Genomic DNA, 17,670 nt, shown 5'->3' with positions numbered 1-17,670 from the left:
AAAAGACATCTAAATGCTTACTGAATTCACAATCTTCAAGTTTACTAATTACATTTTTATGAGCTAATTGGATAATTTGGGGATCTTGCATTGGAAATGAACATTGAATGTTTCACTGCTTACTGAAGTGCAGATTTCAATCCGTTATATCACCAAATTCTTCCATCAAAAGGTCAAATAAAACTTCCAATGCAACAGCATGAGCATTCACAGATCTTTTCATATGCCTGCCTTCCAGAAAAATATTATATCTTGTGTAATCAAAATTTTAAAAATAATGGTTGAGTAGAAAATAAACTTGGTCACATTTTAAAGTTTTTGATACATTTTTTTTTTATTTCATTTTACCTCCCGACCTGGAAAATAAAATTGAAAATTTACACCAAACATTTTAAACTTCCTCTTGCCCTAAAGAACCAATATAACCTTAGCGTAAAAAAATTACAGAAATGCTTACTAAATTACATGTGCCCAAAAGTCAAAATCTATAACAATTAACCAATTTGACCTTTTATTTAACCTTGTGACCTTGAAAACGAAAATTTACCCCAAACATTTTCAAATTCCACTCCCCATAAAGGACCAATATCTCACATGGTTGCAAAAATTCACAGTTTTTTTAAACTAAATTACACATGCTCCTACACTAGTTCCCAACTTTGAGGTGCGAATGCGAGCCAATCTTCCCACTAAAAAAATCTCACAAAAAACGAATTCTGCTAGAGGTCTGAGCACAACTCACTCGGTAATAAATTGCCCATGACGATAAGACCGGAGGTGTACTCTGTTTGAAAGAAAGTAAAGGCTTTATGAGTGAAAAATGAAAAATTATACCATATTTATAATAAAAATATTTTATTGGGAAAAATATGGGACATTGTGAGGCTAAATATACCTGGGATATTGCTTCTATTTTACAGGGATGGGGGGGGGGGGCTATATGGAAAATTTGGATCTTGAATACGCCAAAATACAGGCCATCGCCAATTGTCACCAAAAGCTTTGCCATAAGTTGGAAAAAACACCAATTGTTGCCAAAATGTCTGAAAAATTACAAATTGGCAGAAAATGAAGAGCAAATTGCAGTGAATTGAAATGCAAGTCACGGAAAAAATTTTGAACATTACAAATATGTGAGATGCGTATTTATATTTACAGCCATAATAACCAAAATATAGTTTATTAATGAGGAAAATAATTTGAAAACACAGAAAAAAACTTAGCATTTTGTTCACAGCACATACATGCACATTCCAACATGTATCAATTCCTTAGAGGTTTTATAGGCGAATATAGACAAGGTGCACGTGTAGTTTTCAGTGTTTAGTAGCAGTACATTGACCATAAGTCCTGTTTGGTCGAACAGGATGTGTGGAAACAGGACAACCATGTTTTTCTTTCTAACATAAAAGTTTTTTAACATAAATGTTAAATTGCGAATTTTTTTTTCCCAATTGTTCTAAAAAAGGACTTTTTCCCCCTTTGAGCTAAAATTTGTTTTATTTAGAAATTGTAACAATAGAACTGTCTCTCTAATGTGTGTATTACAAATTACGATACTTTTTTATCATGTACACTTTTTAACATACAGTACATTCTATAGATTCCTTTGTGAAAGTCTTCCAGCTGAGAAACAATGTAGTCAGATGAAAGAAACTGACCATGAACTGAAGAAAAAAATATGTTTTTACCTTAAACATGCCTTCACTATAGGAAAAAAATTATTAAACAAGCTCTACTGCTCTACTTACAGGCCTGTCACTTGGGGGAGGGGGCGATTGCCTCCACATGGCTTTAGAAATTACACAAGAAATGGTGTATGTGCATATATACATACATTATATGCTCTTTGCCTCCCTCTGGAAAAAGTTGAAATGATGGTCCTGTCTACTTACATGGAACATAGTATAGATATTTTTATTTATTTATTTTTTAAAGAATTTATTCACTTTCACTTATACAAGATAAGGGGAAAAATATATGCACAACATATTACAGACTGAAGTAATTTTTGATATGCTGAGTTACAAATGAGTTGACAAGGGGTAATTGGTTACCCGTACTGACAACATACAATGAAGCTAAAACTAAAAGCCACTAGTGAAATTAGTATTGCTATGTTAAATGCGTGAAAAAAAAGAAAAAAAAGACATGAATGAAAAAAATATATGTAAACAGCAAATCAAAAAAATACATGTACTGAGTATAAAAAATAGAGGTGGCGGACAGGTACTTATTTATGACATGAATGTCGCTCTCCACTTGTTAATACAAGATATACGGAAGACTGGATGTTGTGAAGATATTTATTATTTGAGATGTTAATTTTTTAAGGAAGGAAAAAACTCATCTCTGCCTCTACCGGGAGTCAAACCCGGGTCCCTCGATTGCCGGACGATTTAACATCTCAAATAATAAATATCTTCACAACATCCAGTCTTCCGTATATCTTGTATTAACAAGTGGAGAGCGACATTCATGTCATATATATATAGCCCTCTGGTGGCTCGTCGTCCATGAGCTATTAGCTGATCGGTTTCACCGTCCATTGCACGGTTCCGTTTGGCATATATATGCTCTAGCGAAGGAAAATCTCTACCTCCTCTGTAGCTTAGTGATCAGAGCACTCGTACTCGTCCAACAATCGAGGGACCCGGGTTCGACTCCCGGTAGAGGCAGAGATGAGTTTTTTCCTTCCTTAAAAAATTAACATCTCAAATAATAAATATCTTCACAACATCCAGTCTTCCGTATATCTTGTAGGTACTTATTTGTAAAAAAATAAGCAAATCACTTTGGTGAAACACAATCAAAATGTATAAATTCATGTCTGAGTATTAAAGTAAGTTTCAATATTTGGTATGTTAGCAATGTATTGTTGAAGTCATCATTTAAAAGCAGAAAACGGTATTATATTTTGCAATTCAATAGGTAAAGTGTTATAAATTTTAGGAGCAATGTAAAAAAAAATGTTTGCAAAAAATATTTTTCTATGTGAGGGAATCTCAAAGACCACACGAGGTTGTCTCAAGGAAACATTCAATTTGGGTGGGCAAAGATTTTTCTTTTTGGGCAGTAAAATTATTGCTTTATAGAAGACAAGTCGTTGTATAGGTTTAGGATATATTAATAAAATAAAGAAATGTCATTTGAAGTTGAGTACCCTAAAAACTTCAGAAATTTGAATTGAATAGTTATAATTGGTAATAAGTTAGTTTTATAATCGCAGCTAAGTAGACCGTATTGTAATGATGAATGAAACCAGGAATAATAAACAAATAAACAGAGCGCAAGAAAGTGTGACTTCGCAAATGATAAAACTTATACAAGAAAAATCTCTGAGCTTTTTCGTGAGGAATTCAACATGAGATTTCCATTTCAAATTAGAATCAACGTAGATACCGAGATATTTCCAAGAAGACCTCTCCTAGACATTGACAATTACAAGCGCGAAGTGAACAACCTGTTACAAGAGATTTGAGAACAACATTTGAGTTGGGACTTCCCTGAGGCAAAAGTGCATAAATTACAGTACAATCGTGAACTGAGTATGAACATTTTTGTCAAAAAGGGATCTTCTGGCCTCGTACATGGGCTAGCAGATTAATCATGATAAATTATAGGGAAAAATACATCAGGTCCTACCTTAACTAAAATATGCAAACAGAAAAATATTTCTATGAAAAAAAATAACATAAACCAAAGTCCTAATAACTATAAAATTTTTTTCCATGTTATGATATTGGTCTATTCTGTACTTAGCAAAAACGATAAGAACACATCATACGAATGATGACATTATCTACTACTAAGCCACACATGCACCTTGTTCACATTCCTCTGTGGAATTTCTAACCTATTGGTGCATGTACGTGTTGTGAACCTAACATGAAGTTTGTTACTGTGTTATGCTTGTTATGTGCACTACTGCCAGCAATTTTTCTAACTATGAGTTTAGCGCAATGATTGATTAATTGTATCATTGCTCACTGTGGCAAGACTTGTTAACGAGGAGATCGTTCGCATTTGTCCCTTAAAGTTGAAAACCACAGAAAACAAACTTCAGCTGACCACCACTGTGGAGACAGTGGGGTTCGCGATGCGAGTCTGTCACTATGGCCACTCAACCACCACAGCGGCTGATAACATAACATCATCTGTGATTCTAATCAGCAGCATTTCCTGTATCTGAAGTTTAATACAGATGTGCTAAATAGTAGAGGAAGAAAAGAGAATTTCATTTATACATGAAAATGGGCTTTTAATAAGTGAAAAATTTAACCCTGTGTTATAACTATTCTTGAATAGTTTAGAAACTTTAAAAGTTTTTCTTTTAAGCTTCCATTATTAGACGGAGATAGGGTTCTTAAACTCACTTTTAATTAAGAGTAGAAATTTATGTAATCAAAAACAATTTCTCTCAGTTAAATGGGAGAAAAGGTAAGCCAAAACGACTTATCATGAAATACAGGTTTCAAAGCAAATTAAATGAAATTCATGACGATTGTGTGTGTGAAAAAAATCAAAATGTAAGTCATGCAGACATAAGGTCAACTTTACATCTAGTATTTAGCAGGACTTCTTTGTATTTCTCATATTCTCTGATCATCCTGTTTTGATATAAAAATGTCATGTTTTGACAACAAAACTAACTTAAAATCACTATCTTTCATATATTGCATAACCTTACTCAGTTTGACACAAATATTTAACTGGCATGTTTGTTATATTCAACATTTTATATGACATATATAGCTCTAGTAGGTTTGAATTTAAATGAAGCTTCTGGCATTTTTTAAGAACAATTGGATCATAATAAATTTCATACCTTTCGAGCTGTTATGCCATATTCTAGGCTTCTTTGAAGCAGATGTTTCATCTACTACACACTGTGATGGATATCTTCAGTAGCTTTTGAGAAGCGAGGAGATGAAACAACCTCCTTGGATGACTGTTATCTACTGACGCTTTCGCTGGAGACACGGAAGGATTGACCTTGTCGTTGTGACGTCAAGCAAGTGAAGTGTTGATGTTCATGGGATGTGGGGGCTTCTGATTGGGTGGGTGGGATCGGAGTCTTTCGATCAAAGGATTCTTCTGTGTTCTAGAAGCCCACAACATGGCATAACAGCCCCGAAAGGTATGAAATTTATTATAAACTCCAGCCGTGAAAGCCTACCTTCTCTTTTCAATAATTGGATTGTTCCCTTATTCTTCTCAAGAAAATAGGGACGATAGTTAGTACCCATATCAAGACAAACACTATTCACAATAGAACTTAGAGCAGGAGCAAATAGAATGCTCAGTTTCATTTTAAAAAAATCTCTTCGTGTTCTCCTAAAGTCATTCTTCCACTTTTCTGAAACTTAGTTCGTCCTGGACTTGAGTATGCTGTAAGGTTTTGGAGACCACACCTACAGAGGGACATAGACTTGGTTAAAGGGGTGTATCCTTATTGGCACGCGGGGCTTGAGTTATGAAGAGAGACTTCATTTTTTGAATATGTTTACATTCGATGAATGCAGGTGTAGGGGAGATATGATCAAAGTGTTCAAAACTTTCAACGGGATGGATATTATGGACCATGAATTATTAGTACACCGTCAATCGAATGCTTTTACAAGGGGACACCAGTATCAATTGGTAAGGGACAATTCTAGGTTATGGCGTCGCAGGGAATTTTTCTCTAATAGGGTTTCTAATAAATGAAATATCTGAACCCCAGAGGTAGTAAATTCTAATACAATTGACATGTTTAAAAATAAATACGATAAACATGTTGGGGTGAATTAAGAAGCTATCCATACTTAGAATAAGACAACCATAAGTATTCTTTATGGGCATTTTATAATATTTTATCACGTATATATATTGTTTGTAATTTGCATTTTTAATTGGGTTGCTGTATTTTTGAAACATATGACATAACATATGATATATATTTGTTATGGGCATCTTTTTCTCAGCCACCTTGTAGGGCATTTTGCCTGTTGTGGCATTGTATTTGTATTAGAGTCGCAACATACTCAGAGTTCCAGAAAAGCCTAAAATAAAGTTGAAAACGTTGAAGTTTCGGCAGTGAAAAAAGAAGCATAATGAAATCATAAGCTACAAAAATCAATGTAGATCATTGGAAGACTCAAAGGAATGCTCAAAGTCCAAGGTTGTCACTGCACAGTTCGTCTGCGAATGAAAGACTGGCACACCCTCTCATAGACTCCTGGTACAAGTACAAGCCACATTTGTGGGAAGAAAAGTGAATTGTGACCATAGGCTCCACTGTAAATATTGTGCATTTGATAAGGGTACTATCACCCCTCCAATTTTTTCTAAACAGTTTACGAACACCCTGTATACAAAATAAATGTCAGCACAATCTTTTGATAAATTGCAAAGAGAAAAAAGTACTTACACTTTTGTATCTCCTTATCTTGAGGCAACATTTTGTTTATCAGTAGCTTAGGCTTTAAAAAATTCAAAGCCGGAGTCAACTTTGAAATATTTTGTTCACTAGTTTGTTTTCTTTCCTGTGCACGGATTGGTATTTGGTTCTGATTATCACTGTCACTAGAAAATTCTAAAGATCCAACAGAGTGTGATTCTGAGAGCTCAGAAGACATCTCTTCAGACTCCCTGTAAAAACAAATTATCACTTTTAAATTACAAAGCAGTAAATGAATATTGAATTTATTTGATAATGAGTTTTGTGATCAAATTAATCTGGGACAAATTTCATTTCAGAGAATCACTTTATTCCTAAGGTTTCTATATATATATATTTTGAATCAGTTTCCCAAACTTTTTTTTCCATCAAAAAACCCCCCTTCTTCAAAAAAAATTTCTTCTTGAGCATTTTGCCTGGTGTGGCGTTGTATTCATATTTCTCACTTTGCCCCCCAACTCAAGCCAACCCATAGGAACCTATACTAACCCTGAGACGTCCCCAGACCATTCCATTAACTTCCCTCTCCCACGAGGAGATGTTGCCCACTCTGGGAAACACTATTGTAATGTTATGATGGGCACCACAATCATGATTGAGAGCCTGATCATGGAACTAAACTCACATGCTAAAGATTATTTCTTCACACTGGAAATCAAACTCAGGTTTTCTAGGGAAGAGCCAGATAGCCTAACTACTAGACAACATCATAAATTAGAAATAGGTGAGCTAATCATTTGACTGTCAGAGATTGCCGATGAGTTATTTCAAACAATGTTGTGTGGTCAAAAAAGTCCCAGTGAGAATTCAAGCAATTGTGGGTCATTTTCTCCAGGAAATACTTTTGCAGGTCAAACTAGAGCTGAATGACTTCTTTGTGAACAACATGGGATAAAAAAATGGATGAAATCCATTTAAACATACTTGATTTGATTTTTATAGAAATGTTTACATTAATTAATCAGCATTATTAGTTTTCCTAACTCTATTTCACATACACAATGACTCCTGCAGAGCACCTGGTAATGCTGCAGTAGTTAGAATTGTAAGATGGTATTCAATGTTCATAAGCACTTTATGCAATGTATCAAATTCACAGTGTTACTTGTGAATCTGGAAAGCATAAATTTTAAATACCACAGTGTAACTTGACCCTTTCACTACTGGTATTTTAAAGTACCACTAATTTTTCAATTTCCATAACATCCCTTACATATGTTGTTGGGTGTTGGTATTTTTAAGTATAAAAACAAATATTTATTTACTTTGTGTTAAAATAAATATTCATTATTATGTATTATTCAATGTATATTGCTGACAAAATTTTCAAGTACCTGGTTAATTAATTTGTTACGTACTAAACAATTATTTTTTGTTTTTAGTCTTCAATTAGAACTAAAATGTCCTACCAAAACATTTACATAATAATTGTTTCATTTTTTCATAATGTTGTAGTGAAAGGGTTAAAGGATTGCAGACTTTAGAAAACCTGAACAGATCAAAACTTGATCTCTTAGAAATGAGAATGTAATATGTTTGTATTTGTTTGTTTGTATATGTTAAATGTGTTATGTTTATATGTCAAATAAAAATTCAAATCATTTTATTTCATTATCTTTTGATGTCAAGCAGCCATTTTTTTTCTAAATGGTCAACAGGCCACTGCAAAGAGTTGTTTGTAGTGTTGACAAGTGTAACTATATGAATAAGTGATTTGTAATATGTTTTCCTTAACCCATTTGAATTGTGGTTCTTTCACATGGATAACAGGAGATAATGCAATGAAGAGCCAAAAAAACTGGTGCACCTGCCTGATATCGTGTAGGGCCCCCGCGAGCCCGCAGAAGTGCCACAACACGATGTGGCAAGGACTCGACTAATGTCTGAAGTAGTGCTGGAGGTAATTGACACCATCAATCCTGCAGGGCTGTCCATAAATCCGTAGGAGTAAGAGGGAGTGGAGATCTTTTCTGAACAGCACGTTGCAAGGCATCCCAGATATGTTCAATAATGTTCATGTCTGGGGATTTAGGTGGCCAGCGGAAGTGTCTAAAGTCAGAAGAGTGTTCCTGGAGCCACTTTGCAGCAATTCTGGACGTGTGGGGTGTCGCATTGTCCTGCTGAAATTGTCCAAGTCTGTCGGAATGCACAATGGACATGAATGGGTGCAGGTGATCAGACAGGATGCTTACTCATGTGTCAGAGTCGTATCTAGACGTATCAGTGGTCCCATATCACGCCAACTGCACACGCCCCATTACCATCACAGAGCCTCCACCAGCTTGAACAGTCCCCTGTTGACATGTAGGGTCCATGGATTCATGAGGTTGTCTCCATACCCGTACACGTACATCAGCTCGAAGCAATTGGAACCGAGACTCGTCAGACCAGGCAACGTGTTTCCAGTCCAATGTCGGTGTTTTCGGGCCCAGCCAAGGCGTAAAGCTTTGTGTCGTGCAGTCATCAAGGGTAAACGAGTGTGTGTTCGATGATGTTTCGTTGAATGGTTTGCACGCTGACACTTGTTGATGGCCCAGCATTCAAATCTGCAGCGATTTGCGGAAGGGTTGCACGTCTGTCACGTTTAATGATTCTCGTCAGTCGTCGTTGGTCCCGTTCTTGCATGATCTTTTTCCGGCCGCAGCGATGTCGTAGATTTAATTTTTTACCGGATTCCCGATATTGACAGTACACTAGTGAAATGGTCGTACGTGAAAATCCAAATTTCATTGCTACCTCTGAGATGCTATGTGCCATCTCTCGTGCGCCGACTATAACACCACGTTCAAACTCACTTAAATCTCGATAACCTGCCATTGTAGCAGCAGTAACCGATCTAACAACTATGCCAAACACTTGTTGTGTTATATAGGCGTTGCCGACAGCAGCGCTGTACTCTGATTGGTTCCATATCTCTTTATTTGCATACGCATGCCTGTACCAGTTTTTTTGGCTCTTCAGTTTACAATGGATATCCAGTTAGAATAACTGAAATGCATAAATACAGTAATACCCAGTAGATGGTCCAAGGATAATGATGCAAGTCAGGGTACCGTTTTCCAGATAAATGCATACAGATATTAGTTGACTTGGACCAAATTTCAAGAATACCATCCTTTTTTCCCCTTCTTACTTTAGCACTACTTACTATGGTAATGTTGCTTGGCTTCATAAAATTTAACTTGCCTTGCAAATGCAATCAGGTTCTTGAAAAATGGCTCTGTTTTAGAATTTGTGTAAATGAGCATCATCTTGTAATATGCCTAGAATATTCTAATAATATCATGCGTTCATCTTCATACCACAGATTTTATCCTTCTCTTAGCAATTCTTCTCTTTTAATTTGTTATTTTTGAAAAGCTATGCTTTTCAATTTATCACATATTGAGTTTTATTTGTGTATATATGTTAATTTTATTGTTTGTTGTGTTCAGGAATTTTTTTTAGCCTATTAATTAGTATCATCTTTTATATATTTTTTTCCTCCTTTGTTTGTGTTTCTTGTGGACATCTATGTTATTGTTTTGACTGATATTGCTGCTTCCCCCTAATTTCATTGAATATTTGTATTGTCTGCACCTAGTGAAGTTAGAGCCTATTGGCCTTCCACAGGTTTAGATAACAAATAAATAACAGTAAATAACAAACAACACCTTGGTCCAGAGAAAAATAACTTTCACCCATGGGTTACAACTAATTGTGGGTTACAGTCTAATTGTCATCAATAGGCATCACATTAAATGGGATTTTTGAGACATCAAACTCCAAGCATGAAATCTAACAGTCTATAAATGTCAGATGTCAGAGGCAGATGTCAATTATACAAGCCTGAAAATTTCATTTCTAAATCACGGCAGATTTTAGTGCATCTAACAAGCTCTAGAAGTACACATGGTATTTAGATTGAGTGAACAATTCTTATTTGAATATCACTCAATAATTGCTAACTATCTTTGCAATAATCTTGTGAATATGCTTGAATTTGAGGAATATGCATTTTCACAGAAAATCGTGTAGCTCAGAATTTGCATAACTGAGGGCAGCATAAGTATAGGGGTATTTCTGTATAATTCAAACCAGTGGTGGCTTGTGGCCAAAAAATTTTTTGGGGGGACACCAAAATAAATATTCATTCTTAGATACAGGAAGTCTATTTTCAAATTTTTCAATTTATGAATGGTTTTAATAATCTATTTATTCTAATTAATTAATTAGACAACTCATAATAAAATTATTGCTACATCACATCTATATCCAAAGAAACCTCTCGCCCCATAAAACTTAATGCACAAAATGAAATTGAAACCTGAAATTCAGATTTTTTAACCAATCTGAAACAATATGCTTTGTTTTAGGTCATGAAATTTCTAGCCCTAATGATTAGAATTGAAAGTTTCACAGAGAACTGGACAAGATAAGAAAAAGAAAGTAGCTCAGCATATTTCTTTCCCTCTTCTCTGCTACATCTTTGCTTACAGAATCCTAAGGACCAGGGCCCTAAATAGAACTTGTTGTTTCTAAATAATTCACTTGTAAATCAAAGCTATATTTCGATTTAGGATATTTTTTTAATACAATAGTCATAAAATATCTGCCAATATTACTTCTAAAATATTAAATCAATATTTCAACGTTTTGAGGAAATAAACTAATGCCTCAAAATTCTCCAGGGAGGCATACATTTTTGCACCTTTACAACAAGCTGAGCTTGATTCAAACTACAGCCAAACTGCTCCTAGTCTGCCACTAGACATTCTGTGAAAAAGTGACCATCTGCCAAATAGAGATTGTGTGATTTTCATCAGGTTTATGTACCAGATCAGCTGTGCTGTGTTTGATCCTTTATGTCATTGTATCACTTTGCTGTCACATATCAAATGAATACAGTGTAGGTAAAAGTCAATGGTATCCATAGATACATTTTGTCAAGACAAATCCAACAAGCTTATCAAAGTAAATACAGCTTCAATATTATGCATACTTTTGTGCATACCAAGTTGGCCGTTTTATACAGTAAGGAGGTGGTGCAAAAAGACATTTGTGTCCAAACTTAACTATAACTCAACTAAATTAAACTATATTGCACTGGAAAATTTTGGATTTCTCTTTATTTTTGTTTGCATAGACATCAAAACTCAATTGTACGAAATTATAAAAATCAAAAAAGAGTGCCTGAACAGAAATAGATAAATTGAAATGAGACAATTAATGGGGTATTATGGAAATAATTTGCTGAAATAGGTTTTGAAATTTGCCAATATCTGCTCTTGTGAGAATAATAAATCCCTTGGGCCTGATCAAAAATGACAATTGATGGAATTAATTATATAAACAATATATTTATTCACATGAAACAAAACTGAACTCAAACAATGTAAAAGACATTCACTGAAATGCAAAAAAACTGGTGTAGACTATAATATGAGAATTTCTCTCAGCTACATCGTCTGCATCTGGTAGAGTGCAGGGCCGTCTCAAGAGTATCATGGGCCCCTGGGCCAAGTGGTTTTTCAGAGGCCCTACCTGATAAATCCTAGAAAATCTCAGCCGAATCTCATTTTTGTGAGGCCCCTCTTCTCTTGAGGCTCCCGGGCCGTGTCCGGGTGGGCCCATGCGTTAAGACGGCACTGTTAGAGTGTACATAACGTTATGAGACATATGAGAAAACTTGTTGAGTATTTTCTAGTATGAAAATGTCTGCTTATTGATTTAAACAACTTTTCAATGAACACACATACAAAGTCTGTGCCCCACCACGCCATTGTGTGAGCCATGTATTAGATTAGTATACTTGTTTTTCCTGACACTATAGAGTAATTAAAACCATAAAAAACTCTGTACAGCATAGAGACAAATTAATTTAACTTATGAATAATCAAAATGCTCTACTTACAAACTACAATGACTTTCTGATGGACAAGGAATAAGCATACAAGGAGGATCATCACAATACGTCATCAGTTGATATTTTAAGTTACTGTATAGTGGCAATCTTTTTTTCCGCTTAAACAACCAATTCTCCTCCCATGAAGTTACTGCGGCTGGATAATATGCTACACAGTCATCTTTATTTGTAGAGTCATCTACTATATCTTGGCCAAATTCCGGAAATGGAGTTTTCCAATCAACATTTTCTTCCAAATAAGGAAGTTGTGTTGTCAATTCCACATTAGAGACAGGAAGTTCATCAAAGCTTTGCAAACCAATGGAATGATGACTTATGCTACTAAGCTGATCATCTTCAGAATCTGTATATTCCCGTGTGATTTCTTCAATTTCTTCAATTTGCTTAGGAGTGATAAATTAATAATGTCAGTAACTTAGACAAAGAAAGATTTAAAAAAAAAAAATATATATATATATATATATATATATATAATGCACATATTTTTTGATTTGAACAAACTTATATTCTGACAATAGCACGTTAGAAAATTAATTGGTGAAATTGGTAATTATTCCCAACTATTTGGGACCAAGATGATGTAAAAGGTCATCAAGCAACCCAATGATACATCTGAGAGAAATAAGTAAGCAGGTATGATGGGAAACCCAACCCATTTTTGAACTAGCTCAAGTCAGATGAAGCTAAACACCCCAGAAGGCTTGTGGAAACAGAGATATGGGTGTATGATTTGCAAACTTAGCTAATAGGGCGAGGTTAGCAGAGTCCAATCAAGGTAACAGCATAAACCTGTTCTCTCTTCATTTGAAGAATGAATATGCTGAGGATCGACACATGATTTTTGGTTGTGGGATCATTGCAACATCAATAACAGCATCACACTGCACACAATTCATATAGCTTTTAAATTACACAACTTTATAATGAAGAACATACTAATTTAATATCACATGGCTCAGTGAAACATAACACTGGGATATTGAATATATATGGTTTTTAATATTCAGTTTCTGAAATTTCTGCTTTTGAATCCTACCATTGAGTACTTGATATATAATTAAGTTGTATGATTAATCAGTTATGTTTCTTAGCAAAATTTCTTAGCAGACTATGGGTCGGTGTGGAATGTCGGCTTTGTGGACTTTGGGCAGTGTCTAAAACCTGGTGCAAAATGCAACCGATGGGGTGAGAGCTTTTTTCATGGTTTGAGATAGAATCTGACAAGATTTAATGGCTGACTTGACCGTGTTAAGTTCATGTGAGCTGGGGTCTTTTTGTATGCTTTGATATGGGCCATCATTAATTAGAGTTGAAGATTTCTCAACGTAATCCGATCTATTCATGATGACTATTTGCCCTCCTTTGTCAGCCTTGGTTATGGTTAGTTTGGGGTTATCACATAATTTCTTGACTACCATGCTGGTAATTCTACATGATTGGGAATGGCGGGGCTTGGCGTTGAAATCCATGGTGTCAGCGATCAGTTGTCGTAATACCTCTTTTTGTGTAGGTGCCAGAGAACTGAACTTGAAAGTTCTTTTGATGGGGGCAACTAATTGCGTAGCCAAAGGTCTACGTGGGACAGAGAAATTGTTATATTGCAATCTGTAGCTAACCATAGAATGTCTCACCAACGAAAATTTTCCAAATTCGTACATAAGCATGCCACTCGGAAGCATTTCCCAAGGTTAATAACAATGCTGTAATTAATTTACCGAAAGTTGAAATCAATGACCAGGAGCTCAGCACCCTAAAATTTAATAACAATTTCCCTGTCCCACGTCGACCTTCGGCTACGCAATTAGTTGCGCCTATCGAAAGAGCTTTCAAGTTCAATTCTCTGGCACCTACACAAAAAGAGGTTTTACGACAACTGATCGCAGACACCGTGGATTTCAACTCCAAGCCCTGCCATTCCCAATCATGTAGAACTACCAGCATGGTAGTCAAGAAATTATGTGATAACCCCGAACTAACCATAACCAAGGCTGTCAAAGGAGGGCAAATAGTCATCATGAATAGATCGGATTACGTTGAGAAATCTTCAACTCTAATTAATGATGGCCCATATCAAAGCATACAAAAAGACCCCAGCTCGCATGAACTTAACACGGTCAAGTCAGTCATTAAATCTTGCCAGATTCTATCTCAAACCATGAAAAAAGCTCTCACCCCATTGGTTGCGTTTTGCACCAGGTTTTAGACACTGCCCAAAGTCCACAAACCTGACATTCCACACCGACCCATAGTCTCGAATATCGGAACTGCCTCTTACAAGCTTGCAAAACACCTCGTTTCAATATTTTCACCACTCTCTTGCAATAATACACACACTACGAGAAATTCAGTTGAATTCGCACAGAAACTACATACCTTCAACCCTGTCAACACAAAAATGGCCTCTTTTGACGTAAAGTCTCTTTTTACGAATGTCCCTGTAGAAGGCGCTCTTCGAGGTCTGGAGACCAGACTTACCAAATTCCATTTTTCCCAATTAGAAATCTCTGAACTGTTAGACCTTACTCGGGTCTGTCTCAACCAAAATACGTTTTCTTTCAACAAACAATTCTATCGCATGACTGATGTCCTTGCCATGGGAAACCCTCTCAGTCCTGTACTTAGTGGCATCTACATGCCCTATTTTGAAACAAAACTCTTCCGTGAAATTTTTCCTTTTTATGTCAGATATGTTGATGATTGCGTCGTTCTTCTTGACCGTAACGCTAACATTGACCATATTCTAAATACTCTCAATTCCATTGACCCTTGCATTCAGTTCACAATAGAGGAAGAAAACAATAACCAAATTGCATTCCTGGACGTATTGGTCACTCGCCACGAACAAACTTTCTCTACCACTGTCTTTCGCAAACCGTTTGCTGTTTCTCTACCTCTTCATGTCTCAAAATGTCTTCACGAAAAATGTGTAATTTTCTCATGTACATCTTTGACTGTAGTCTAGGTTCCCCCTAATATCTGCTCTCCCAATATGACTCCATCAAGTCAAAGTCAAGCTTTGCTCCTGCTTTATTGCGATCCTCTCAAGCACAAGATATTTTCCCACATACACATACACACTTCTAGCTTAAATACCACTTGTCAAGAAACCTTTATAATTTTTTTTACTTACAACACATTCCAGAGGTAATTCTGCTTCTGTGAATGAGTTTGTTACATCTGCATTTTCAGAGCTTGCGGAATTCTCTACAAAGTATCCTATCAAAAATATTATAAAATTCTTCAACCAATAATATTATTCACACATAATGGTTAACTTACATATGGATGGCATGCCAAATGCTTTAATAATGCTAAGCATTCACTACAGAAATTTTTTACTACAGTCGACGACACTTATTAGAATAGCAAATAATGTTATCACTTTGGCAAAAAACAGAATGGACTAATATCATAACACGGAAAAAAATTTGTTTATATTTATCGGGACTTTAAATGTTATTTTTTCCGTCAAAAGTGTTTTTTGTGTATTCTGATGCTAAGGTTCAACAAAAAAAACTATTTTTTTTTTCATAAGTTATCATTATCAGGCTGCAAGACTATGTAAGAGGCTACAAGGAGTCATCTCTTCCCCCCTCCCCTTGTTGACAAACACTTCTGTACTTAATGCCGTAATCAGTCCATAGTATTCGCTGCAATTCATGTATGCATGAAGCTGCTTTTGGCTTTCCTATAGTGAATTCAAATGTGTGAAAAAAGCCCTTTCATCAGTTCTTGGTCAGTTTCTTTCAGTTGACCAGATTCAATATTTTTTTTTTTGAGAGACTTTCTCAAGAGATCTACGTATACATTGTACATTAAGAAAAATATTGTAATTTGTGATATACAATGGAGAGTTTCATTCTATCACCTCACAATGGCTGAATAACAAAAATGCAGGATTTTAGCTCAAAGGGGGAAATCCCATTTTAAAAAGAATAGAAATAAAGCAACGAGAGATTGAAATTTTTTTAACCAATTATGTGGAAAAGAAAAACAATTGTTCCGTTTTACCATACATCTCGTTCGATCAAACGGGATGTATGGTCTGTCACCATAGTTGCAAATGTGACTTTTTCCAGATATAATTATCATTCTATAATTGTTATCAGAAACCCAGAGTCTTGATGTGATCACATAAAGCAGTGTGGACTGTATTAATAGAGTTTTCTAGAGAAACCAAAGGTTTAAATTTTTGTGAAAAAATTTGTGGTTCAAAGCATGCAAAAGTGCTATTGCATAAAAAAATAAAAAAAGTTTAAAAGTGTGGAGACTATAACAATATGTGGTGTTATTGAACATTTAAATACCAAAGTACACCGGGGTAAGTGGAACTACCTAGCACCTATGTTGGAAGTCCACAAAACTTCTTGAACAATTTGGTAACAGGTTTATTGAATCATGCTTTTCTGGGCTAATGCTTCAAAATTATTTTCTGCAGTGCCCTTTTCGAGATTAATTTTTTGTTTAAGTCGCCCATGGACTCCACTTGCCTCATTGAGTGGGGCAAGTGGAATCTATGGCTGAATGTGCTTTAAAATCATTCACACAAAATATTGATCATAAATTATTCATGAATGAAAGAAGTGTAAAAAAAAAATTATTTGAGGCATAAAAAGCCTAAACACTTTTTTTTCTTGTATGAAAAGCTAATTAACAACCTTATTACATGGCTCAAATAAGAAGGGAAATGTGAATTTTCCCAGTCTGTCAAACTTGAAAGGTGATGGATATGTCATAACTTCGTCACTTCTAATCTTACTTTTGTTTTCAATGCTGAGCCATTGAAAGGTAGATGTATTGCTTCCAAATATTATTCCCAAATGAGTTTTAACTTCAGTTAGTTGTCCAATAAACACTAACCTTTTTACTTACATTTTACTTTGTTGTTTGACAAGAATCTAGTCACTAACCTTTGCTTCTGAAATGGTTTTGACATTTTGTCTATGAAGCTTTGTTTTCCTGTATTTCTCAACACTCATCTTTTACGTCTAATTACCTCTTTCCTCATTTTCATACCACAGTTGATAAAGACAATAACGGGGCTCCCTCTCAAAAATTAGAAAGCAGGACGGGGTACCCCTGTTAGACAACATATAATCATAGCATAATAAAAAAAATCCCTAAAAAAAAGTGTTTTTTAATTTAAAAAAAATTTATTATTTCAGTATCCTATAAGATTGACTCAAGTCAAAGCAAAATGACCGAAATGATTTGGTAACAAAACAATTTTCGGCCAAAACAAGTGTACTAGTAACCACAGATATTCTGTATCTCTTCACAAGACATTCTTTTTTGGAGTCTTTCACAGTCCAGTCTGTCAACT

At 35.3% G+C, this 17,670-nt stretch overlaps 1 protein-coding gene across 2 annotated transcripts in view; it reads right to left on the bottom strand.

Moving 5' to 3' along the window:
• LOC149067585 (uncharacterized) overlaps nt 1-17,670 on the bottom strand; it is a 114,554-nt gene that overhangs the window by 38,017 nt on the left and 58,867 nt on the right. For both annotated transcript variants that reach the window (XM_089252568.1, XM_089252569.1), the window contains exons 13-15: nt 15,478-15,563; nt 12,336-12,730; nt 6,413-6,633 (exon numbers count right to left, since the gene is read on the bottom strand). In XM_089252568.1, coding sequence (XP_089108694.1) covers nt 6,413-6,633; nt 12,336-12,730; nt 15,478-15,563 — 702 coding nt within the window. The remainder of the gene's footprint in view (nt 1-6,412; nt 6,634-12,335; nt 12,731-15,477; nt 15,564-17,670) is intronic.

The sequence above is a fragment of the Pholcus phalangioides genome, unplaced genomic scaffold, assembly GCF_987345545.1.
Source record: "Pholcus phalangioides strain wild (caught in Gottingen) unplaced genomic scaffold, Ppha-v1.0 ptg000029l_1, whole genome shotgun sequence".
NCBI lineage: Eukaryota > Metazoa > Arthropoda > Arachnida > Araneae > Pholcidae > Pholcus > Pholcus phalangioides.
This window is presented reverse-complemented; position numbering and strand designations above follow the sequence as displayed.